The sequence below is a fragment of the Bombina bombina genome, chromosome 4 (assembly GCF_027579735.1).
Source record: "Bombina bombina isolate aBomBom1 chromosome 4, aBomBom1.pri, whole genome shotgun sequence".
In the NCBI taxonomy this organism is placed as follows: domain Eukaryota; kingdom Metazoa; phylum Chordata; class Amphibia; order Anura; family Bombinatoridae; genus Bombina; species Bombina bombina.
The window spans coordinates 1,119,707,617-1,119,734,651 of NC_069502.1; the positions used below are offsets into that span (position 1 = coordinate 1,119,707,617).

The following is a 27,035-nucleotide window of genomic DNA, read 5'->3' on the forward strand; positions in this document are numbered from 1 at the left end:
TGCACTTCCTGTTGGGGAGGAGTTAATATCCCAGAAGTAATGATGACCCGTGGACTGACCACACTTAACAGGAGAAATCAGTCTTGAGATATTTCTTGGCCCAGTCTTGACGTTTCAGCTTGTGTGTCTTGTTCAGTGGTGGTCGTCTTTCAGCCTTTCTTACCTTGGCCATGTCTCTGAGTATTGCACACCTTGTGCTTTTGGGCACTCCAGTGATGTTGCAGCTCTGAAATATGGCCAAACTGGTGGCAAGTGGCATCTTGGCAGCTGCACGCTTGACTTTTCTCAGTTCATGGGCAGTTATTTTGCGCCTTGCTTTTTCCACACGTTTCTTGCGACCCTGTTGACTATTTTGAATGAAACGCTTGATTGTTCGATGATCACGCTTCAGAAGCTTTGCAATTTTAAGAGTGCTGCATCCCTCTGCAAGATATCTCACTATTTTTGACTTTTCTGAGCCTGTCAAGTCCTTCTTTTGACCCATTTTGCCAAAGGAAAGGAAGTTGCCTAATAATTATGCACACCTGATATAGGGTGTTGATGTCATTAGACCACACCCCTTCTCATTACAGAGATGCACATCACCTAATATGCTTAATTGGTAATAGGCTTTCGAGCCTATACAGCTTGGAGTAAGACAACATGCATAAAGAGGATGATGTGGTCAAAATACTCATTTGCCTAATAATTCTGCACTCCCTGTAGAGGGATATGGCTGCACCTCACTGACGAAGTTGGGTTGTAACTAGCCATAGAACAAGCTATTATGCTATTGTTCGTTCCCAGGTTGAGCGCTTCTCTCTTTTCATTTATGCAAATATAAAATGTCTGTTGGGCGGTTTAGTCCTCTTGAAACTCCCATGTTATTAAGGGTATTAAATGAAGGACACCTACATAATATAGTTTTGTCTCCTCACAGAGCCGTCTCATATTAAAAAAAGGAGTATAAAATTAACCCCTTAACTTCCTTACTCCTCAGCAGTTTCAGTGCCCTGGTATGCTGCCCTTAACAAAAAAATCTCTCATAAAGAGATATAAGTCCCCATATAATATCCACAGAGGAATTAACTTCAAGAGTTCTAAGGCCTTCAACCTAGAAGGAGCGAAGCACTTACCTGTGGATCCGGCTGTAGGGCAGGAAAAGCTTCTTAGGTGTGACAGATTTACCAACCTCTGACAGAGACCTGTAGAAAAAAAAACAAAAAAAAAAAAAAAAAAACCAGGAGTAACAAACCCTGGTTTTCTATTCAAGGGGTAGCATTGATGTTAGAAATTAAGCAAGGACTACCTCACCGTCTTCTAACTGCTAAAAGCCACCATTACTCTTACTAAAGAGAATTACATGGACACAGCATAGCCCTAATCCTTGCTTGCAGGGAAAAGTGCCTATTAAAGGATTAAATATCTTCAGACACTATCTTCGCACATCCTCCTGATGTTCAAGGCAAAGAATGATTGGGGATTATGGGAAGTAGGAGTGATAATTAACAGCTCTGCTGGGGTGTTTTTTGCCTCCTCCTGGTGGCCAGGAGTTTAATTCCCACTAGTAATTGGAATGGATTCATGGACTCTCCATGCCATTGGAAAGAAATAACATTTTATTACTTATCTCTCCTACTTTCCACTAGGATTATAATTTCTTCTGCCGACTATTTTTACACAGCTTCACTTTAGCCTAAACTAGACACTTTCAGTATAGGTAGTGAAACCCCATTTCAATGGGTTAAGCCCTAAGATAATGCTTACAAAGTCAGCGCAAGCATAGACCAGAAATAAAACAAAAGCAGGTTGTAAATACAATTATTTACTTATCCAAGTAAGAAAAAAGCAATGAGCCAGGGAAAATGGCATATTCATAACATACAAAGAACTAAATAAAATATTACAGCAATAAGGCTTCATCACATTTAGTAGCATGATGGGTTCAGGTGAAGTGAACAAAATGTATATGCCATAATAATCCGTTTCTCTCCCTGAAACAATGTAACTGAGATAATCAGAACAAATGTAATATCATGTACCTTCACTGTTAGTTTGGCATTATGTCTTACCAGTCTTTTCTGAACCTTCTGTTGGTTCAAACGTGCAGCTCTGGGAGATGCCCAATCTCTTTGGCCAGATAGGCCTAGTCAAAGTTCTTTGCCCTCTAGGGTATTTTTCTTGTCCAGACACCTAAATAGACAGGTTAGGATTATAATACATTTAGACAAAAAAACAATATTATGCTTATCTGATATTTTCATTTTCTTCTAAAGGGAAAAGTCCACAGCTGCATTTATTACTTTTGGGAAATACAGAACCTGGCCACCAGGAGGAGTCAAAGACACCCCAGCCAAAGACTTAAATACCTCCCCCACTTCCCTCATACCCCAGTCATTCTACCGAGAGAACAAGGAACAGTAGGAGAAATATCAGTGTGAAAAAAGGTGCCAGAAGAACAAAAAATTACAGCCGCCTCATATATAAAAACACGGGCAGGAGTTATGGAATCTTCCCTTCAGAAGAAAATGAAATTATCGGGTAAGCATAATTTATGTTTTTCTTCTTAAAAGGGAAGAGTCCACAGCTGCATTCATTACTTTTGGGAAAAGAATACCCAAGCTAGAGGACACTGAATGCAAACAACGGGTGGGTACAAAAGGCGCCCCTTCGAAAGGCACCACAGCCTGATTACTCGATACCCGAAAAAGTATAGAGGACACGGGTTAAAACCCAAAGCCCAGTTAACTGCACATTAGTTACACTGCTAGCAAAGCCGAACTAAACCACTCAGTCCCAGAGACCCTCAAGCCCAAACAACCTTCGAGGAGCCAACCCCGCGGATCACGACTACCATGAAGGTACCCGGCCAAGACAAGGACCTCTATCTGCCCCCCAAAAAGGAGAACAGAATCTCATGAAAATCCAAAGGATCGTTCCACTTTGCAGAACATAGAACAACCCATGGTTGTCGTACAATAGCAACGCCCAGGGAGATGAACTCCCTAGAACACAAGGACCAAAGAAAGAGAGATGCATACACAGGGAAACATGTCCCAAAAAGGACTTGAGGAACACCCTCATATCCCTGACCCTGTACCATACCGAGTACTCCAGGAAAATCATGAGTTCCCTGTTGCCTCATAATAAATCTAGATCTGCAAGCTAGACAGCAGAAATAGAATAATTATCCCAGCAGCTAGTAAAGAGTTCTCCAAAAAGAACACCAACCGCTGAACAGGAACTCCCAATGACCAGTTACCAGGTAGAAAGCCGACTCACTGTTGCTAAACCCAAACACCGAAGGAGCTTCAAAGCTTGCTAACACCCAGTCAAAGTGCAATTAGCTGTAGCTGGTTACACCCTCAAAGTGCAATAGCCCTTTCAAGGGCTCACAGCCGTCCAAATATCTGCTCCAAGGAACGCCCCCTCCCAGCCCTGAACAACAGGGGAAAAGAAGGAGGACATCCAAGACCTCACACAAAGGAGAGAACCCACTCTAAAGAAAAAACTGTCAAACCTGCATGAGTAACCGACCCCCAATCTTCACTCTATGATAATGGTCCTAGCCCAAAGGCTAGTCAAGAGCAAAGACAAGAGTCTCAGACTTCTGGAAGAGAAAAGAAGGGTCAATGTAGGAACAAAGCCCCCAGTTAGACCGCTGACCGTTACTACAAACGGTATGCTACCATGAGTCAGGATAGACATTGTGCTCGGGTGCGAAACCCCCTACACGGCTGTATTCTCAAAACAAGGAACACTTCCCAAGGGAAGAAGGTCCTCAGACCCTCAGCATCCATATATCAGAATCCAACATATAGCAGGAGTCCCATAAGGATCAAACCCTCAGCCTCCTGCTGCAGGAACCAGTCATTACATCGCAACTCCCCTGCCAAGAATCTGAAACGTAAGAGGGGAAAAAACCCTTACAAGGCAACACACCAAGGACCCACAGGTCGCTACAAATACCAAGGTAACTCCAAACCCGGAGAACCCTACCCCCGCTCTAGAAGAGGAAGGATGAAAGAACAAAAAACCACCCTACGATAGAGGTGAGACCCCTCGGCCATATCGCCAACCCAGGTGAAGATACCTGGAGTGTACAGGAACAGCGTTAATGCGCCAGAAAACCAGTAAGGGACCGTCAGAGGAACCTAAAGCCTAAGCCACAAACAGATAGGCATCTCTCACAGAGCCCCAGCCTCTACGGAGAGAGGCCCACGGGACCACAAACATCTAGAGTGAGAACGAACCGTCCACACCCATCCAAGGAGAGACACGGACCCAGGTCAGGGTCCTCGAAAACGGAATCAAATGAAGATCCTACTTCCAGAGGAACCCTAAGCTGCTTCCTACAAGGAGGAACGCACCTTTAAAGTCTGTAGACTTAGCAATCTAGCAATAGCTTCAAACCCAAGAGTCACAAAGACTTCCTTAACGGTCTAAGATTCAGCACCCAGGGCACTTGGATAGCAAAGAAATCTCGTAGGCAAGCGTTAATATGTGCTACACACACAGGCAAGGTAGCAACCAACACCAAAAGGTGAATGAGAACCCCGCCCACGAAGCCCCTAACAGAGCATCAAGGATAAATGGTCAACTCCTGAACCCAGAAAGGCGGGCCCTCCATAACCGACCTCGCCTCTTCCCTGACAAGCCCCAAGGCCAGAGTTGCAACAAGGACGGAGACACACCCAAATGTCAAGACCATGGTCAGACCAAATAATGGAAGAGACAACAGCCAGAGATCCTTGAAGAATCTATCTTCCAAAAATCTCCTTTAAGAAGGCAAAAGCTGGAGCTTTGCAGCTCCACACAAAAGGCAGGGAACCCCTGCACACCAACTCTTAGAGTAACACAACCCTGAGCAGAGAAAGAACATGCCCGCGCATCCAGTCCATATGATCCACCCAAGGCGGGAAGGAAGGAAACTCGTCACCGCAATAAAATGCTTAATAGGCTAAAGAGTCAGCGTCCGGAAGAACCTCAAGTGAAAATGCAAACCATTAATCACTCGGCACACCAGACCCCATTAGGTCACACAAATCTCCCAACTCCAAAGAATGGAATAACGGTTCTGAGTCCCCGGGGACCTGAGAACCAAGATGACTTTTGCAAAAACAGAACTGTATCCCAGGCGAGAAGCCGAACAACCAATCAAGATTGGTACTCATAACCCTCTGTTCGGAGGGGTTGTATTGAAACAACAGGCCTCATACATCAGTAGGATCTGAGCCCGGAGTCCATAGAATAGGCCAAGTGACATCCAAAATCCAACAGGATTAATCAGCACCACGAGGGTGAAATGAACCCTGGTAACAGTGGAAAAAGCTCTAGAACTGCCCAAGGTCCAAGAAAATTTGTCCCGAAGGATCGATAAATGAACTAGGAAAACATAATTCTATTATTCAACAAGTGCGAGGAAGTGCCCACGCGACCTAAATCGCAAGTATCGGTTCCAGAGAAGAACGTTCATAAAAACGAAAATCTAACAGGCATAAACTTAAGAAAAAACAAATTAAACACATCCATCCAGATCAAAAAAATAAAATTTAGGCAGCACCCATCGGGTGAACGCCCAAGGTGAATGAGGACGACAACGGGGACCAGCTGATTAAAAGCCCCAGTCACCCAAGCTCAGAACTGGAACCGAAAATCAAAGAAAAAGAAAAAATGGTGACGTTAAGTAGATTGGCTTCATCCCCAAACGTCAGATCCATTTTGCCATCCAGCTTCTAAGGCCTCAGATCCCTCGGCCCGCTAGGCCTGAGATCCTTCAACATTGCCAAAACAGGTCTTAAAAGAACACGAAGGCGATCCAGCCTATAACTGAAGGCAAAATCAACTCTTGCCAGATCAACTGAAGACCCTGGCCCCAAGATAGGGGACCCTAAAATCTCAGGGGCCAATGCTTCCCTGAATGCCGAACTGAATCGGGCGATCCCATGCCCGATGGGCCCTGGTTAACGGAACACGGACAGTATCTTAGAAATACTTCACTTAGGAGATATAAATGATTCAGCAGCATAGAAATGGCCGTGCGGAACCATGCCGTAACCTCTGCAGGGAACAAGCCACCCTCCGGAGGAGTAAAGGCCATAGGGACACCTGCTTGCGTAGCCGGGCACTCTCTTCACAGGTCATCGAAACCTCGAGGCGGATGGCTCAACGCACTTTAAGCTCCCTGCATCGGGAGAAGAGAGTACTCTAGAACGGCAATTGGAACATAACGGATTGGCATTTATTACCCAGGTCATTTCATATTCATCACAAGACACATCCTACGTATCAGAGGCATCCGTGTCGCGCATAGCAGAATCCTCCATAATCTTGGGATTACAAAAAAACTAACTGGCACCCTTTAACACCCCCAATGGCTGGCACACTCACCATCTCCTGTGAACCAGACAACCCATGAGCAAGTCTCTTTCGGTTGCACACAGTCAGCATACGGGAATGAAAAACAACGTAACCGCCCTGGTCACAAGGAGCACCGTGCCAGTCACGAAAAGGGCGTGCAATCTTGAAGATTGCGTCAATAAAAGGAGGCCGTTATGTTCCGAAAAGGCTGTGAGCCTAAAAATAGCTACACATTTGCAGATAGAACCATATAACAAACATGATTAAAAGTCACCGCTGTTCAATAACCAGTCCTCAGGAGATATTAACCCATGATTCCTTATTAAGATAAAAGGAGTCCCACTGGGACCCTTCCTTGTTTCGTTAACATCAAATATCGAAATAAAAAGAAACAATCTTACCGGAATCTACGCCGTGGAACAGGAACACGGCCCTTCAAGTGTGACAGATAGTAGCCTCGCTTCTGACATGGACTTGAGTGAAGGTAGGCAGCGAAACTCGTCAACGCTGATTCCCAAGGACCTGTTAATATGAGCCGGGATGGGTTCGCAGGAAAACTCTCCCTGCATCTCCGGACTCTAACTTTCATCCATGTTCTCACTGAGAGGCTGACAGGATTACTTAAAACTCCAGTCCCATTGCGAAGAGTACTACCCTCCATAAGAAACTATATCAAACTTCTGACAATTATCTGCCAACATCTTGTGACGAAAGGCAAAGAATGACTGTGGGGATGAGAGAAGTGGGGGAGGTATTTAAAGGGACATTAAACCCAAAAAAATTATTTCATGATTCAGATAGAGAATACAATTTTTAAAAAGTTTCCAATTTACTTCTATTATTAAATTTATTTAATTCTCATATTATTCTTTGTTGAAGAGATACCTAGGTAGGTAGCGTGCACATGCCTGAAGCCCTACATGACAGGAAATAGTGCTGCCCATCTAGTGCTCCTGCTAATGTATAACATTGTTGCAAAACTGCTGCTATATAGTGCTGCAGACACGTGCACACTCTAGAGCTAAGGATCACAAGAAAACAAAGAAAATATGATAATAGAAGTAAATTAGAAAGTTGTTTAAAAATTGATGTTCTATCTAAATAGGGGGATGCAGTTTTAAACAACTTTCCAATTTACTTCTATTATCACATTTGCTTTGTTATTTTGGTATCTTTTATTGAAGAGTAAAGCTAGGTACGCTCATAAGAGCTCAGGAGTGTGCACGTCTTTAGTACTCTGTGGCAGCAGCATTTTCCAAGATTATTTGTTATACAATGTTGCTGCCATAGACTACTTAAAGGGACACTAAATTCACATTTTTTCTTTCATGATTCAGATAGAGCATGACATTTTAAGCAACTTTCTAATTTACTCATATTACTAATTTTTCTTTGTTCTCTTGCTATCTTTATTTAAAAAGCAGGAATGTGATGCATAGGAGCCAGCCCATTTTTGGTTGAGAACCTGGGTTATGCTTGTTTATTGGTAGGTAAATCTAAGCCTCCAATAAGAAAGTGCTATCCATGGTGCTGAACCTAAAATGGGCTGGCTGCGAAGATTTACATTCCTGCTTTAAAAATAAAGATAGCAAGAGAACAAAGAAAAAAATTATAATAGGAGTAAACCAGAAAGTTGCTCAAAATTGCATGCTCTATCTGAATCATAAAAGAAAAAAAACAGAATTTATGCTTACCTGATAAATTACTTTCTCTTACGGTGTATCCAGTCCACGGATTCATCCTTACTTGTGGGATATTCTCAATCCCTACAGGAAGTGGCAAAGAGAGCACACAGCAAAGCTGTCCATATAGCTCCCCTCAGGCTCCGCCCCCCCAGTCATTCGACCGACGGTTAGGAGAAAAAGGAGAACCATAGGGTGCAGTGGTGACTGTAGTTATTTTAGAAATTAAATTTGAACCTGACTTAATTGTCAGGGCGGGCCGTGGACTGGATACACCGTAAGAGAAAGTAATTTATCAGGTAAGCATAAATTCTGTTTCCTCTTACTTGGTGTATCCAGTCCACGGATTCATCCTTACTTGTGGGATACCAATACCAAAGCTTTAGGACACGGATGAAGGGAGGGAACAAGTCAGGTCACCTAAACGGAAGGCACCACTGCTTGCAAAACCTCTTTCTCCCAAAAATAGCCTCCGAAGAAGCAAAAGTATCGAATTTGTAAAATTTGGCAAATGTATGCAGTGAAGACCAAGTCGCTGCCTTACAAATCTCCAGCAGTCTCATAAGCCAATCAGATGATGCTTTTCAGCCAGAAGGAAAGAGAGGTAGAAGTCGCTTTCTGACCTCTCCTCTTACCAGAATAGACAACAAACAAGGATGATGTTTGTCTGAAATCTTTAGTTGCTTTTAAATAGAATTTTAAAGCACGAACCACGTCAAGATTGTGTAAAAGTCGTTCCTTCCTAGAAACTGGATTAGGACACAGAGAAGGAACAATGATTTCCTGGTTAATATTCTTATTAGAAACCACTTTTGGAAGAAAACCAGGTTTGGTACGCAAAACAACCTTATCCGCATGGAACACCAGATAGGGTGAATTACACTGCAAAGCAGACAATTCAGAAACTCTTCGAGCAGAAGAAATGGCTAATAAAAACAAAACTTTCCAAGATAATAACTTAATATCTATGGAATGCAAAGGTTCAAACGGAACCCCTTGAAGAACTGAAAGAACTAAATTTAGACTCCATGGAGGAGCCACAGGCTTGTAAACAGGCTTGATTCTAACTAGGGCCTGTGCAAACACCTGAATGTCTGGTACAGCTGCCAGACCCTTATGTAACAGGATAGACAGAGCAGATATCTGTCCCTTTAAGGAACTAGCTGACAGACCTTTCTCCAATCCTTCTTGGAGAAAAGACAATATCCTTGGAATCCTAACCTTACTCCACGAGTAACCCTTGGATTCACACCAACAAAGATATTTCCGCCATATCTTATGGTAAATTTTCCTGGTGACAGGCTTTCTGGCCTGTATCAGAGTGTCTATAACTGATTCAGAGAACCCACGCTTAGCTAGAATTAAGCGTTCAATCTCCAAGCAGTCAATTGCAGAGAAACTAGATTTGGATGCTTGAAAGGACCTTGAATTAGAAGATCCTGCCTCGATGGCAGTTTCCATGGTGGGACCGATGACATGTCCACTAGGTCTGCATACCAAGTCCTGCGTGGCCACGCAGGCGCTATCAGAATTACCGAAGCCTTCTCCTGTTTGATTCTGGCTACTAGCCGAGGGAGAAGAGGAAACGGTGGAAAGACATAAGCTAGACTGAATGACCAAGGCGCTATTAATGCATCTATCAATGCCGCCTTGGGATCCCTGGATCTGGATCCGTAAAGGGGAAGTTTGGTGTTCTGACGGGACGCCATCAGATCCAATTCTGGAATGCCCCATAGCTGGGTCAGCTGAGCAAAAACCTCCGGGTGGAGTTCCCATTCCCCCGGATGGAAAGTCTGACGACTTAGAAAATCCGCCTCCCAGTTGTCAACCCCTGGGATGTGAATTGCAGATAGATGGCAGGAGTGATCCTCCGCCCATTTGATGATCTTGGATACTTCCTTCATCGCTAGGGAACTCTTTGTTCCTCCCTGATGATTGATGTACGCTACAGTCGTGATGTTATCCGACTGAAATCTGATGAATTTGGCCTCCGCTAGTTGAGGCCACGCCTGGAGCGTATTGAATATCGCTCTCAGTTCCAAAATGTTTATCGGGAGAAGAGATTCTTCCCGAGACCATAGACCCTGAGCCTTCAGGGAGCCCCAGACCGCACCCCAGCCTAACAGACTGGCATCGGTTGTGACAATGATCCACTCCGGTCTGCGGAAACTCATTCCCTGAGACAGGTGATCTTGAGACAACCACCAGAGAAGAGAGTCTCTGGTTTTCTGGTCCATTTGTATTTGAGGAGACAAATCTGCGTCATCCCCATTCCACTGTTTGAGCATGCACAGTTGCAGTGGTCTCAGATGAATTTGGGCAAAAGGGACTACGTCCATTGCCGCAACCATTAAACCAATTACCTCCATGCACTGAGCCACAGAAGGGCAAGGAATGGAATGAAGAACTCGGCAAGTATTCAACAGTTTTGACTTCCTGACCTCTGTCAGAAAGATTTTCATTTCTACCGAGTCTATTAGTGTTCCCAGGAAGGGAACCCTTGTGAGCGGGGACAGAGAACTTTTTTCTACGTTCACCTTCCACCCGTGAGACCTTAGAAAGGCCAGAACAATGTCCGTATGAGCCTTGGCTCTGTGAAAGGACGACGCCTGTATTAATATGTCGTCTAGCTAAGGTTCTACTGCAATGCCCCGCAGTCTTAGTACCGCTAGAAGGGACCCTAGCACCTTTGTGAAAATTCTGGGAGCGGTGGCCAACCCGAAAGGAAGGGTCAAGAAATGGTAATGTTTGTCCAGAAAGGCGAACCTTAGGAACTGATGGTGATCTTTGTGGATAGGAATATGTAGATACGCATCCTTTAGATCCACAGTAGTCATATATTGACCTTCCTGGATCATCGGCAAGATTGTCCGAATGGTTTCCATTTTGAAAGACGGAACTCTGAGGAATTTGTTTAAAATCTTTAGATCCAGGATTGGCCTGAAAGTTCCCTCTTTTTTGGGAACTACTAACAGGTTTGAGTAAAAGCCCAGTCCTTGTTCTGCAATTGGAACTGGGTGTATCACTCCCATTTTTAGAAGATCTTCTACACAGCGTAAGAACGCCTGTTTCTTTGTTTGGTCTGAAGACAAACAAGAAATGTGGAACCTTCCCCTTGGGGGAGAATCCTTGAATTCTAGAAGGTACCCTTGAGCAACTATTTCTAAATGCCCAGGGATCTGGAACATCTCTTGCCCAAGCCTGAGCAAAGAGAGAAAGTCTGCCCCCTACTAGATCCGATCCCGGATTGGGGGCTACCCCTTCATGCTGTCTTGGTAGCAGGAGCAGGCATCTTGGCCTGTTTACCCTTATTCCAGCCCTGCAAGGGTTTCCAGGTTGCTTTGGGCTGGGAAGCGTTATCTTGCTTTGCGGCAGCAGAGGTTGTGGCAGGTCCACTCCTGAAGTTGCGAAAGGAGCGAAAATTAGCCTTGTTTTTGGCCTTAAACGGCCTATCTTGTGGAAGGGCATGGCCCTTGCCCCCCAGTGATATGTGAAATAATTTCTTTCAGCTCTGGGCCGAATAGGGTTTCCCCCTTGAAGGGAATATTTAACAGTTTCGTTTTGGACGACATATCGGCCGACCACGATTTGAGCCAAAGCGCTCTTCGCGCCATGATGGCAAAACCTGAGTTTTTCACCGCTAGCTTAGCTAATTGGAGAGCGGCATCAGTGATAAAAGAATTAGCCAGCTTTAGAGCATGAATTCAATCCATGACCTCATCGTATGAAGTCTCCCTCTGGAGCGACTCCTCCAGGGCCTCGAACCAAAAAGCCGCTGCAGTAGTTACCGGAATAATGCAGGCAATTGGTTGAAGAAGAAAACCTTGCTGAACAAACATTTTCTTTAGCAATCCTTCCAATTTTTTATCCATAGGATCTTTGAAAGCACAACTGTCCTCTATTGGTATAGTTGTACGCTTAGCAAGTGTTGAAACAGCCCACTCTACCTTGGGGACCGTCTGCCACGCGTCCCGCCTGGGGTCGTTTATGGGGAACATTTTCTTAAAGATAGGGGGGGGGGAAACAAAGGGTACACCTGGTCTCTCCCACTCCTTAGTCACAATATCCGCCACCCTCTTTGGGATCGGAAATGCCTCAGTGTATACGGGGACCTCTAAAAACCTGTCCATTTTACACAATTTTTCTGGGACCACCATGGGGTCACAATCATCCAGCGTAGCTAAAACCTCCTTAAGCAGGACGCAGAGGTGTTCCAGCTTAAATTTAAACGCTAAGGAATCTGACTCTGAATGCTGAGAAACTTTTCCTGTGTCAGAATTTTCTCCCTCAGACAGACCGTCAATCACTGCTACTTCTGAGTTTTGTGAGGGTACGACAGATAAATTATCCAAAGCTTCTGATTGCTCATCCTCTGTATTTAAAACTGAGCTATCGCGCTTTTTTGGAAAAACTGGCAGTTTGGATAAAAATGCTGCAAGGGAATTATCCATTACTGCTGCTAATTGTTGTAAAGTAATAGGGGCCAATGCGCTAGAGGTACTAGGCATCGCTTGCACGGGCGTAACTGGTGTCGACACATGGGGAGAGGAAGAAGGACTATCCTCATTACCCTCTGTTAAGGAATCATCTTGGGCTGCATTTTTAAGTGTCACTGGATGGTCTTTAAAATGCTTAGATGTTTTAGCACACTTTAAACATAAATGCAGTGGGGGTACCGCCATGGCTTTTAAACATAAAGAACAAGGTCTATCTGAAGGCTCAGACATGTTTGACAGACAGACAGCACTACAACACAAAAAAAAAATCACTTTTTGAAAAAACGTTACTGTGTCTTTAAATAATAATAAGCACACACTTTACCAAATCAAAAAACATCCGATCTTTATGAAATTTTCACCACATGACCCTAATGCTTTGAAATGATTGCACACAAATTTTCAAATCAATTAACCCCTTATTGCCCAAACCGGAGCAAATTGAAGTAAACAACCAGTTTAACCCACTACAGTACAGTGCCACAGTCTTTGCTGTGGCCCTACCTTCCTTTAGGGTTATTTGTAGAAGAAAAATAAGCCTCCCTGAAGTCCTCCTGCACTCTCAGGACTCTACACGTGAAGCTGCATGAAGCTGTCTTGCAAATCAACAGCGCAACTGAGGCGCGAAAATGAGGCCCCCTCCCTCTTCATTTCAGAGTTATGGGGCCTTCCTGAGTCAGATTAGGTGTCGTACAATATGCCAGGCGTAATAAAAACCCCAAAAGTGTTTCCAACGTCTAAAACGCTTGAACAAATATAAGATTACACTAATAAAGTAATCGATTTAGCCCATCACAGTGTCTACCAGTATTTAAGCCCTTAACTGAAGCCATCCTTCTATACTGCGTCTCAGAAAATGGCTTACCTTCCCTCATGGGATTTCTGTCAGTCTTCTAGCATTACCAGGTCTTGTTAGAAAAAAATGACTGAGCATACCTTAAAGGGACAGTAAACCTTAAAAATAATGGAAAAAGATTTTAGCATGTTGTAACTAAAATCCATTGCTGTTCCCACGCAGGACTGTTGAGTACCGGAGAACTTCAGTTGGGGGGAACAGTTTGCAGGCTTAACTGCTTAAAGGGGAGAGGAAGAAGGGTCTGTAAAAGCGCCGTATTTTAGCAAATTAAACTGTAAAAAAGGCTTTTATGGCTATAGCACCTAAATAATGTTATATAATTCTGCACTATGTGCAGAATTATATAACATTATTTTTAAGGTTTACTGTCCCTTTAAGCAGTTAAGCCTGCAAACTGTTCCCCCCAACTGAAGTTCTCCGGTACTCAACAGTCCTGCGTGGGAACAGCAATGGATTTTAGTTACAACATGCTAAAATCTTTTTCCTCTCAGCAGAAATCTTCATCACTTTCTGCCTCAGAGTAAATAGTACAAACCGGCACTATTTTGAAATAACAAACTCTTGATTGAAGAAATAAAAACTACAAATCTAACACCACAAACTCTTTACCCTCCCGTGGAGATGCTACTTGTTAGAGCGGCAAAGAGAATGACTGGGGGGGCGGAGCCTGAGGGGAGCTATATGGACAGCTTTGCTGTGTGCTCTCTTTGCCACTTCCTGTAGGGATTGAGAATATCCCACAAGTAAGGATGAATCCGTGGACTGGATACACCAAGTAAGAGAAATTGGGTTCAGTGTCCCTTTAAAAACATGTGCACACTCCTAAACTCTTATGAGCCTACTTAGTTTTACTCTTCAATAAAAGATACTAAAAAAACAAAAGCAAATTTGATAACAAAAGTAAAATTGGAAAGTTGTTTAAAACTGCATGCCCTATTCGAATCATGAAAGTTTAATTTTGACTTTACAGTCCCTTTAATGTTTGATTGGTAAACTAAACTTGCCATTAGTATAGTTTTTTTTCCCATTGAATTTAACTTATTTTTTTAAAGGGACAGTCAAGTCCAAAAAAAAAAAAATGATTTAAATAGAGCATGTAATTTTAAAACAACTTTCCAATTTACTTTAATCACCAATTTTGCTTTGTTCTTTTGGTATTCTTAGTTGAAAGCTAAACCTAGGAGGTTCATATGCCAATTTCTTAGACCTTGAAGGCATCCTCTAATCTAAATGCATTTTGATAGTTTTTCACCACTAGAGGGCATTAGTTCACATGTTTCATATAGATAACATTAAGCTCATGCACATGAATTTACCACAGAGACAGTTCTGATTGGCTAAAATGCAAGTCTGTCAAAAGAACTGAAATAAGGGGGCAGTCTGCTGAGGCTTAGATACAAGGTAATTACAAAGGTAAAACGTATATAATTATAACTGTTGGTTATGCAAAACTGGGGAATGGGTAATAAAGGGATTATCTATCTTTTAAAACAGCAAAAATTCTGGTGTTGACTGTCCCTTTAATTGTTGCATGGTTAAACCATTGTTCTCCAGTTAAACAAGTCACACTCAGGATTTAAAACAGAACTCTACCCAGGTATCTCCATGGCTGCCCAGCTACATAGACAAGAATAGCAAATGTATTCTGCAATGTACATTAAAGGGACACTCAAATCAAAATAAACTTATGATTCAGATAGAGCAGTAGTTATAAGACACTTTCCAATTTACTTCCATTATCAATTTTTCCCCAGTCTTTTCATATACACACTTTCTGGGGAACAAGATCCTACTGAGCATGTGCACAAGCTCACAGGGTATACGTATACTAGTCTGTGATTGGCTGATGTCTCTCACATGATACAGGGGGGCCAGAAAATAGGAGAAAAAATAAATTTGTCAGAAAAGAAATCTACTGCTTATTTGAAATTCAGAATAGGTGTTATTGCATTGTCTCTTTATTATGCACTTGTTAATTATGTAAATCTACAGCACTGAGTGATCCTTTAAGTGGCTGAAACATACTTCTCTCTCAGAGCTACTTACACAGCTGTCATACAATGAGCTATATAATGTTAAAGAGGGAAAGAAGTGATTTCTTGCTGTGAAGGAGAAAGCTACACCTATAAAGCTCTGCACCTATACGAGTAGCAGGGCAAGGGCTTTATATCTTCGTCAGGGTCAATTTTTTAGATCACCTGACAGAACCATAGGAATATGACACAGAGGGAGTTGCCACTCTCAATACATCAACAGATTTGACATCCCTCATTTGGAAGGAGCAATCCTCATCGTTCACAGGATCCACGGAGCTCTGGTTCTGTTATGGGGTTTATGGCATTGTTTAATAGGCATTTATTACCCTCTCACATTGAAATATATCATAAAGGCCCCTCGTTTAAAAGAGTGAGGCCCCATCATTCAAATAGCTATAAGGATTACCTGGCTAACTGCAAGCCTCATTTAGTTGTACAGTTGAAGTTAGGACTCATTTCCATATTTTTATGAGCCAATAAAAAAAAACAAAAAACAAAAAAAAAAAACATTAAAGTTGTCAAATAGCAGAACTGTATGAGTAAAAATAGATATTTTGTGAAACAAAAGATTTTTTGCCTATTTATGTTTCTATCACAGGGGTGTGAAATAGATCAGCGCTGAATGGGTTAAAGGGATACTTAAACCTAAATTTTCTCTTTCAGGATTCAGCTAGAGCATGCAATTTTAATCAACTTTCTCATTTACTCCTATTACAAACTTTTCTTTGTTCTCTTGGTATCTTGATTTGAAAAAGCAGGAATGTAAAGCTTAGGAGCATTTTTGGTTCAGCGCGTTGGGTAGCGCTTGCCGATTGGTCATTGATTACATTTAGCCCTTAATCAGCAAGTGTTACCCAGGTGCTAAACCAAAAATGGGCCCTTAGCTATACATTTCTGCTTTTCAAATAAAGATACAAGGGGAACGAAGACAAATTAATAATAGGAGTAAAATTAGAAAGTTGCTTAAAATTGCATGCTCTATCTGAATCATTAAATAAAACACATTTGGTTTAGTATCCCTTTAATTTACACCGCCCCCCCCCACTTGTAATGTAGCCCATTCGTTACCTTCCCAATAGTCATGCCCTTGTAGTTCAGCATTCCTTCCTTTATAAAGCGGTATAAAGGTGATCCAGGTACAGAATTAAAGTCCCCACAAAGGACAATGGGACAGAATTGTTTGTCCTTCAGGAGAGCAACGCCACCAATTTCTGCCAGCAGAATGGCTAGCTGGGTTAGTTTAATGTCCCCTCGTTTTGGGTTGAACAACAGGTGAGTGTTTGCTACACATATATATGACAGGTCCTGTTGGCCTTTAGGTCGGAGCAGCAGCACCAGTGCAATGTTATCCCTGTCCAGAAGTGCTATATCAGGTCTGTAATACTCCACAGGTTTCACCATCACCAAGTCAAACATTGAAGATCTGAAGCAAATCGCACAGCCATCTGGTTTTGTGCCTGTACGTGTCTTGTATTCACAGTGATAACCTATTTAAAAGGAGGGAACAAAAGAAATTATTAGAAAAGCTGTTTTTGTAAACCTAGGCAGCTCTGCTTTCCTTTGTAAGAATCCTGCCTTTCCGTAAACAATAGCTAAGAGTTTCCTCACAGTAAAGTAAAAATAGAATTTATTATTACAAATTTAAAAAAAAAAAAAGAAAAAAAAAAAAGGAACAGATAATGTCAGTTTTATTGTTTATTTTTTTAGTGTATCCACCTTAATGATCCATACCTATCAATTTTAGATACCAGGAATAAGAACTTAAGAGTAGTTTGCTAATAGTCCCTCTAAGAGCAGAGTTCTTTTCCATTGATTGTGCAGTGGTCTGGGTTCTTGTGCTAACCAGAACTACTTAGTGCTGGAAATAGACTTTTTCCCATTAGTGGTGCAGTGGTCCTGGTATAAAGAGTGTGAAACACAACAATCTGCAGAGGTGGCCCTATAGCTCAGCTGCTGCAGATTGCTCCACCTCAGTTGGAGCCTTGTCATTCTGGGGAAGCAGGAGCCAGTGGTAACCGGTAAACAAGCCTTTAAAAGGGACACTCAATCAAAATTAAACTTTCATTATTCAGATAGAGCATGCCATTTTAAACAACTTTCCAATTTACTTCCATTAACTAAATGTGCACAGTCTTTATATTTAAACTTTGAGTCACCAGCTCCTACTGAGCATGTGCAAGAATAAGTGTATATGCATTTGTGAATGGCTGATGGCTGTCACATGGTACGTGTATGCATTTGTGATTGGCAGATGGCTGTCACATGGTACAGGGGAAGTGGAAAAAGACATAAAACTTTTAAAATTGTCAGAAAAAAATACTACTCATTTGAATTTCAGACTAAGGGCTATTGCATTGCCGTGTTATCTTGCATTTGTTGATTATGCAAATCTACTGTGTTGACTGGTCCTTTAATGCAAAGGCTTTGGGATATGGTTAACTTTTTCTTCAGGTTAAAATCAGACACATGCGGCTATTATAGGCATATATAGGTTACTAGAGCTGCATTTAATTTATTTATTCAATTACAATTGTTCCAAATGCAGCCATAATTTTAAAACAGTAAGTTGGTTAAATTGGTGCCCTAAACACAGTGTGTATTCAAATTTGAAATAAAATAGAATATTTTTTGTGTACATAATGCAACATGTATTTTTCACTAAATGATGCTCAAATTATGCTTTTTTTCTGTTGAAAAAAAGCTGGTATAGGTAAATCCATAAATAACTTAAGTATTGATTCAAATATACTAGTTCAGAGCCGAATAAATAATAAAACAAAAAACATTTTTAAAGCAAATGTTACCTTTTTTGTCATGTTGTGTGGGCCTAGTACTAAAATAACTCACACACACAAAGTTAGAAAAGCAAATACAAAATATATTAAGCTATACTTATTTTGTGTAAAACTTTTTCTTTAGCATAATCAACATTGTGTAATGTTGTAATTATGCTAGTTATTTTTTATATAGTTTAATAGCACCCTATGCTTGTCCACATTATTATTCAAGTATAGCACATATTACTATCCATGTAGAATATATATATATATATATATATATATATATATATATATATATATATATATATATATATATATATAAACAGAAAGATGGGTGTAGGAATGGCGCTGAGAGACACCCTATAAATATATTCTAGAGAGATTAGAGTGGTCAATTTGATGCCTATGAATATCTACCCAGAGAAAACTGTGCCCCCAGGAACAGTTGACTTGGTAGAAAAAATGTGTAATAAAGAGAGGGAAAATGGGGGAAAAAAAAAGGGAAATTCAGGAAGGCGCAACACTCTAAATGAAGGATCCTAGATTGGGAGTATTGAGATCAGTGGGTTTTAAAAAAACCAGTTAAACTAGTGATATACAACTAGTGGAAAAATGCAAAGGGAATATCAAATATAGATATAATGTAATATAGAAGGAAAGGCAATTCAAATATTTACTATGAATTACTCTAATAAGCTGTTGTTTGTTGATTATTGGATATCAAAAAGTGTCGAAAAATAATGTATACAATATACACACAATAGCCCAGATGAAATACAAATGGTACTGTTAAACAAATAGCATAACTGATGGAATGCCCGCTGGATGATATGTGACAAATTATGTACATACAGACCTATAACAAAAAGCAGCCACCTAGAAATGCCCAAATATTCAAATGTTGGCAAAAATTTAACAAAAATAACTACGATGGATGTTATAAATTATAATAGCCTGAATATGTAGTAAATTATGATAATAATAATATTGAAACGTAGTGTTGACTGTCAAACTGTATTTCAACAGTAAAAGTCCTGTGAAAGTTCAAAATTCAAGTCCAATAAAGCAAGTGAACTTCTATAGCTGTAGATGGAAACAAGAGATCCAAAATGGTTAAACAAGATATATCAATGAATCCACGTTCCACAACGAACCCGTTGGGAGTATACTTACACTCCGTTACCTCAATCTCATGAGGTAAGTGCCGCGCAGTGTATAGGTAGTTCTTCCCCTCGGTGTCTGTGGTACAGTGGAGCGGTGTCCTTTTTCGATCCAGAGATCTCTCTAACACTCTCTCCCGAATTGTGTTCAGCTTGGTATAAAGTAACAGTTTCACTCCTCTCAGTGTTTGGGAACACAATCTGAGCTGATGGTTCACTTTATACCAAGCTGAACACAATTCGGGAGAGAGTGTTTAAGAGATCTCTGGATTGAAAAAGGACACCGCTCCACTGTACCACAGACACCGAGGGGAAGAACTACCTATACACTGCGCGGCACTTATTTTTGTTAAATTTTTGCTTTTACTCTTCATAATAGAATGAGACTCCCTGGCTTTTTATTCACAACTCTTTAACACTGTAATGAGCACACCTGAACTTGGGTGGGGTGCTTAAACCAATGGGAGATGGTCAGTCTCCCTGGTAATTTTAAATACAAATTACCAGGGAGACTGACCATCTCCCATTGGTTTAAGCACCCCACCCAAGTTCAGGTGTGCTCATTACAGTGTTAAAGAGTTGTGAATAAAAAGCCAGGGAGTCTCATTCTATTATGAAGAGTAAAAGCAGGAATGTTTCAGCCCTCTGTGGCAAAAGGATTTAGAGTAGGACCAGTCGAATTGGGGCACCTTGTAAGCGGTGACTGGATAAGCAAAATATGGCCATATTGTGTGACTAAGTTCCCAATATTATTTAAAAAAAGATAGTTGTCTCTTGATGTATATGCAGGCAATTTTTTGCAGCAGTAAAAAATATGTTGTGCTTTTGAAAATGGATGTGCGCTGATACCTCTTTGTTTGTGTAATTACTGGGTCATATTGGCAGCACTCCCAGATGTTGATTTAAATTTTTTGTAAGGTGTGCTAAAAAAACCAAATTTTGTATTTGTATTTAAAATTACCAGGGAGACTGACCATCTCCCATTGGTTTAAGCACCCCACCCAAGTTCAGGTGTGCTCATTACAGTGTTAAAGAGTTGTGAATAAAAAGCCAGGGAGTCTCATTCTATTATGAAGAGTAAAAGCAGGAATGTTTCAGCCCTCTGTGGCAAAAGGATTTAGAGTAGGACCAGTCGAATTGGGGCACCTTGTAAGCGGTGACTGGCTAAGCAAAATATGGCCATATTGTGTGACTAAGTTCCCAATATTATTTAAAAAAAGATAGTTGTCTCTTGATGTATATGCAGGCAATTTTTTGCAGCAGTAAAAAATATGTTGTGCTTTTGAAAATGGATGTGCGCTGATACCTCTTTGTTTGTATATATATATATATATATATATATATATATATATATATATATATATATATATATATAACCCTATATGTGCCCATGATATTGTCAATATACTATATAACACTATTTGCATTCCAAACTTAGAAACCAGGGTTGTCAGTCCAGAGTGTTGCCCACTAATAGCATCATGGGGGCGCAAAAGCCTAGGACCCAGAGATGATATATCATACTAGACATGTGTGCCCATTATGCTGCACATTATTAGAATCCTGACTCGTTGTTTGTGTTTATGAGCACAACTGTGCTAAAATATAGCACCCTCTGTCCAGAATTGTGCCATATAAAATACTCAGTGTGTCGGTTTACCCAGGGCACTATGTTTAGTACTCAGTTTGATACGGACCATGTTTACCATTCTGTGTGTGGGCAATGCTCTGGCTGGAAATTGCATCCTCTGTGTGTGTGTGTAGTGCGTCCAAAATTAATGTTTGTGCCTTTGTTGTTTTTCCATAGAGATTTTTACAAATATATCTTTGTTCAATATATGTGCATAGACTATTGCAGAGCTTTCCAAACTTTTCATGTTGGCGACACACTAGCAAACAGGAGGTTAAACTAACTTGTTTTAAGAGATACGGGCACATACATAAATTATATAATAACGAAATGTATTTACAAGTAACAGTGCAAGAATTAAAAAAAGTTTAATATCACCAATAGCTACTTACTATTTTAATGGGATGTATGAGGTTGATGGGATGAACACAATTTCTGAATATTTGGTGGAATATTAGATAAAGACACTCGCATTTCATCATTAAGCATTTTTAAGCTTCTACTTCCTATCCATATATCAAGAGCAAGAGCAGGAGCAGCAATGCACTACTGGGAGCTAGCTGCAAAAAAAAACGCCACTGACTTCAGCTCAGCATTTAAGCTGCTGCCGTCAGAGCTCAGTGAGTCCGATTGACAACTACCTGCACTACAAACACACTGCTGTCCCACTCACTGACTACATGTGCAGTCACAAGCCGATTAAGGAGACTGCACATGCAGTCAGGAGCCAATGTGCTACCAATGGGAATAGTTTTAGTTCCCACTGAGCTGCGCCAATAGGTTAAGATGATCTGTGACCCCCTAGGTATCAATCACGTGTCACGTAGCAGGCAGGCGGAAAGTCAGAAAAAAAAAAAAATTACAAAAATTTGTGCTGAAGCAGGGACACACCTACACACTGCTGCCGACACACTAGTGTGTCCCGACACACAGTTTGGAAAGCACTGGACTATTGCATAGATATATTAAAAAACGCATACAAAAACTTAGAGCACGAGAGTGTTGAAGTGTTTGTGGGAGTAGGTAGGTGTGTATCATTGGGTGTTAGTATGTGGGCAGTGCACTGTCTGGTTAAAGCGTGCATGAAGTAGCTCCAGGATGCATGTTCATGCTCTTATTTTATCAAAGAGCTCTTTACACATTTATCATTGACCAATATACTGTATGCACATAGATTTGTATTGTATGGATATATAGGGACACCTACAAAAGCTTAGTGAGAGAGAGCGTGCGTGTATACGTGTAAGAGACTATTTGTTTATTCCTGCCTCATTTAAATAAAGAACAACATACTGGGCCATCCTTGTTAGTGTGATGCTTTCATGATGTAGTTGTTAAAGGGCCATAATACCCAAATGTTTAAACACTTGAAACTGATGCAGCATAGCTGTAAAAAGCCGACTAGAAATATCACCTGAACATCTCTATGTAACAAAGAAAGATATTGCACCTCAACATGTCCTAAGTATTCACACCCCATTGTAAAGGGCTTTAAGCAACAAATCAGTATGTCTGTCCCGGCCAGGACCAGCAAGGAAGCGAGCTTCCTGCACATGTTATTGCCCTATTAAATTTAAAGGGACTTTAAACACTTGTCATTAGGGTTTTTGTTTTTTCTAGTCATAATGCATTTTTAGTTTTTAATGCAAATCGCTTTTATGTTTTTAATTATAATTGTTCCTATTTGTTTGTTTTTTTTAACATTTACTTGCGCTTTGTTTAGCGCTCCGTGCCGAATCCCTGCAGACATGGTGGAAAGTGATGTTCTTAAATCCAGAAGTCTGTGCTTATTGCTGTGAGAGCGCACGCATGTAGACATCTCGCTCACAGTATAAGTAAAAAACTACTGCTGCTATAAAGCTTGCAGCGATTATCTTTAGCTTTTTTTTTGCTCAAAAATTGATTTTCAAAGCGGCATCAACTATTGATTGTATTTATTATTTCAAGTTTAATATATGTAAGCTATTTATTCATTACTATTTGCACATTTAAAATATTTTTTTTCTCTGGTGAGAAGGGAAAATTCATCCTTGTGTGGCAAGAGAAAGAGGGATGGGTAGGGATCGCCTAATACACTGTTACAGCCCAGCCAGGCGGCTGCTGTCTCCTAATCATGTCTGCTGTCTGAAACAATAAGCTGTGTCGCCCTTCTACTCCTCTCCTTTCTCTCCAAGCTCCCGCTCAAGCCATAAATTATTTTGCCGTCAGAGTCTGTGCTGATCAGACCCTATGCAAATCTCCTCCTTTCTTAGTCTTTGGTTGGCGGCTCTGCCCGGCAGCTCAGTCTCTGTGCTCCGCATGTGATAGCATCAGTGACTTGTCTAATGAGCAGGCAATAGGACGATAAGAGCAGATACTGTAGGGAAAGCTTCATTAGTTTTTTGTTAGGAGTAGGGAGAGGTCAGCCATAGAATGTAGTGTTCTGTACACAGCAGGGATAATGACGACCAGGCAGCAAAGCACTGCAATATATAAATATATATACACGTTCAAAGAAGGAAGGTCCAGACAAAGAGCTCAAAGCAAAGTGAGTTTATTTTCATATAAAAGCTCCGTAAAAGCTATATAAAAATAAACATATAATATATATATATATATATATATATATATATAATGAAGGAGGCGAGACCTCCGAAAACGTTACAAATAAAGTAACTTCGTTTTTTGTGAAAGACCTGTGAGTGCATCTTTTTTGGCTGCTGTATGATTTCAAGGTTGCACCCAGGCGGTTATCCTACAGAGGGCAAGTTCTGGTAATTGGATAGATTATATAAATATAAAATATATATATATATATATATATATATATATATATATATATATATATATATATATATATATATATATATATATATATATATATATATATATAGTGTTTCTTGATCTGCGCTGTGTTTGTTGCAAATGTTTATTTTGCTCTAATTAGTTCCATTAGTAATTATATTTCAATGGCAGCTAGTTTCTGAATATTCCACTATCATCAAATGGAATGTAAAGAGAAAAAAAAAGGTATGGAGTTGAGTTTCAGAGTTCAGCGCACAAAGTGAAATTTAAAATAAAAACACTTTTATTTTCCAATGTCCAATATAAAATGATAAACAGAAATCCTCTTAAATAAAAGTCCAGCAGATGAAATCTGCTCACCTATTCTGTCCCTGATCTGGACTTTTATTTAAGAGGATTTCTGTTTATTATTTGACAATGGAAAATAAAAGTATTTTAAATTTCACTTTGTGTCCTTGCAAGTATCATTTATACACATCTCATGAGTGCTGCAAATAATATCCACAATTGATCTCATAGTATGTAAACTGAACACTAATCGGTTTGCATACATAAAGTTTATACCATACTCCAGAGAGGAGAAGCCTTTCAAGTATAAAGAAGGTGAAAAGAAATAAACAGCAACAAGGAAAGAAAACATAATTTATGTAAGAACTTACCAGATAAATTCATTTCTTTCATATTAGCAAGAGTCCATGAGCTAGTGACGTATGGGATATACATTCCTACCAGGAGGGGCAAAGTTTCCCAAACCTTAAAATGCCTATAAATACACCCCTCACCACACCCACAATTCCGTTTAACAAATAGCCAAGAAGTGGGGTGATAAGAAAAAAGTGCGAAAGCATATAAAATAAGGAATTGGAATAATTGTGCTTTATACAAAAAAATCATAACCACCACAAAAAAGGGCGGGCCTCATGGACTCTTGCTAATATGAAAGAAATGAATTTATCAGGTAAGTTCTTACATAAATTATGTTTTCTTTCATGTAATTAGCAAGAGTCCATGAGCTAGTGACGTATGGGATAATGACTACCCAAGATGTGGATCTTTCCACACAAGAGTCACTAGAGAGGGAGGGATAAAATAAAGACAGCCAATTCCTGCTGAAAATAATCCACACCCAAAATAAAGTTTAATGAAAAACATAAGCAGAAGATTCAAACTGAAACCGCTGCCTGAAGTACTTTTCTACCAAAAACTGCTTCAGAAGAAGAAAATACAACAAAATGGTAGAATTTGGTAAAAGTATGCAAAGAGGACCAAGTTGCCGCTTTGCAAATCTGATCAACCGAAGCTTCATTCCTAAACGCCCAGGAAGTAGAAACTGACCTAGTAGAATGAGCTGTAATCCTATGAGGCGGAGTCTTACCCGACTCAACATAGGCAAGATGAATTAAAGATTTCAACCAAGATGCCAAAGAAATGGCAGAAGTTTCCTGGCCTTTCTAAAACCGGAAAAGATAACAAATAAACTAGAAGTCTTTCGGAAAGACTTAGTAGCTTCAACATAATATTTCAAAGCTCTAATAACATCCAAAGAATGCAACGATTTCTCCTTAGAATTCTTAGGATTAGGACATAATGAAGGAACCACAATGTCTCTACTAATGTTGTTGGAATTCACAACTTAGGTAAAAATTCAAAAGAAGTTCGCAACACCGCCTTATCCTGATGAAAAATCAGAAAAGGAGACTCACAAGAAAGAGCAGATAATTCAGAAACTCTTCTGGCAGAAGAGATGGCCAAAAGGAACAAAACTTTCCAAGAAAGTAATTTAATATCCAATGAATGCATAGGTTCAAATGGAGGAGCTTGAAGAGCCCCCAGAACCAAATTCAAACTCCAAGGAGGAGAAATTGACTTAATGACAGGCTTTATACGAACCAAAGCTTGTACAAAACAATGAATATCAGGAAGAATAGCAATCTTTCTGTGAAAAAGAACAGAAAGAGCAGAGATTTGACCTTTCAAGGAACTTGCGGACAAACCCTTATCTAAACCATCCTGAAGAAACTGTAATATTCTCGGTATTCTAAAAGAATGCCAAGAAAAATGATGAGAAAGACACCAAGAAATATAAGTCTTCCAGACTCTATAATATATCTCTCTGGATACAGATTTACGAGCCTGTAACATAGTATTAATCACAGAGTCAGAGAAACCTCTTTGACCAAGAATCAAGCGTTCAATCTCCATACCTTTAAATTTAAGGATTTCAGATCCTGATGGAAAAAAGGACCTTGAGACAAAAGGTCTGGTCTTAACGGAAGAGTCCACGGTTGGCAAGAGGCCATCCGGACAAGATCCGCATACCAAAACCTGTGAGGCCATGCCGGAGCTACCAGCAGAACAAACGAGCATTCCTTCAGAATCTTGGAGATTACTCTTGGAAGAAGAACTAGAGGCGGAAAGATATAGGCAGGATGATACTTCCAAGGAAGTGATAATGCATCCACTGCCTCCGCCTGAGGATCCCGGGATCTGGACAGATACCTGGGAAGTTTCTTGTTTAGATGAGAAGCCATCAGATCTATTTTTGGAAGTTCCCACATTTGAACAATCTGAAGAAATACCTCTGGGTGAAGAGACCATTCGCCCGGATGCAACGTTTGGCGACTGAGATAATCCGCTTTCCAATTGTCTATTCCTGGAATATGAACCGCAGAGATTAGACAGGAGCTGGATTCCGCCCAAACCAAAATTCGAGATACTTCTTTCATAGCCAGAGGACTGTGAGTCCCTCCTTGATGATTGATGTATGCCACAGTTGTGACATTGTCTATCTGAAAACAAATGAACAACTCTCTCTTCAGAAGAGGCCAAGACTGAAGAGCTCTGAAAATTGCACGGAGTTCCAAAATATTGATCAGAAATCTCACCTCCTGAGATTCCCAAACCCCTTGTGCCGTCAGATAGCCCCACACAGCTCCCCAACCTGTAAGACTTGCATCTGTTGAGATTATAGTCCAGGTCGGAAGAACAAAGAAGCCCCCTGAACTAAACGATGGTGATCTGTCCACCATGTCAGAGAGTGTCGTAAAATCGGTTTAAAGATATTAATTGAGATATCTTTGAGGAATCCCTGCACCATTGGTTCAGCATACAGAGCTGAAGAGGTCGCATGTGAAAACGAGCAAAGGAGATCGCATCTGATGCGGCAGTCCTAAGACCCAACATTTCCATGCATAAGGCTACCAAAGGGAATGATTGTGACTGAAGGTTTTGACAAGCTGATATCAATGTTAAACTTCTCTTGTCTGACAAGG

The 27,035-nt window shown here is 40.6% G+C and overlaps 1 protein-coding gene across 1 annotated transcript in view; it reads right to left on the reverse strand.

Moving 5' to 3' along the window:
- Positions 1 to 27,035, reverse strand: part of ANGEL2 (angel homolog 2) — a gene marked incomplete in the record, with an annotated part of 89,839 nt that overhangs the window by 37,709 nt on the left and 25,095 nt on the right. Inside the window, 2 exon segments of the mRNA XM_053712471.1 lie at positions 2,052 to 2,172; positions 16,478 to 16,896. Of these exon segments, the coding sequence (XP_053568446.1) occupies positions 2,052 to 2,172; positions 16,478 to 16,896 (540 nt within the window).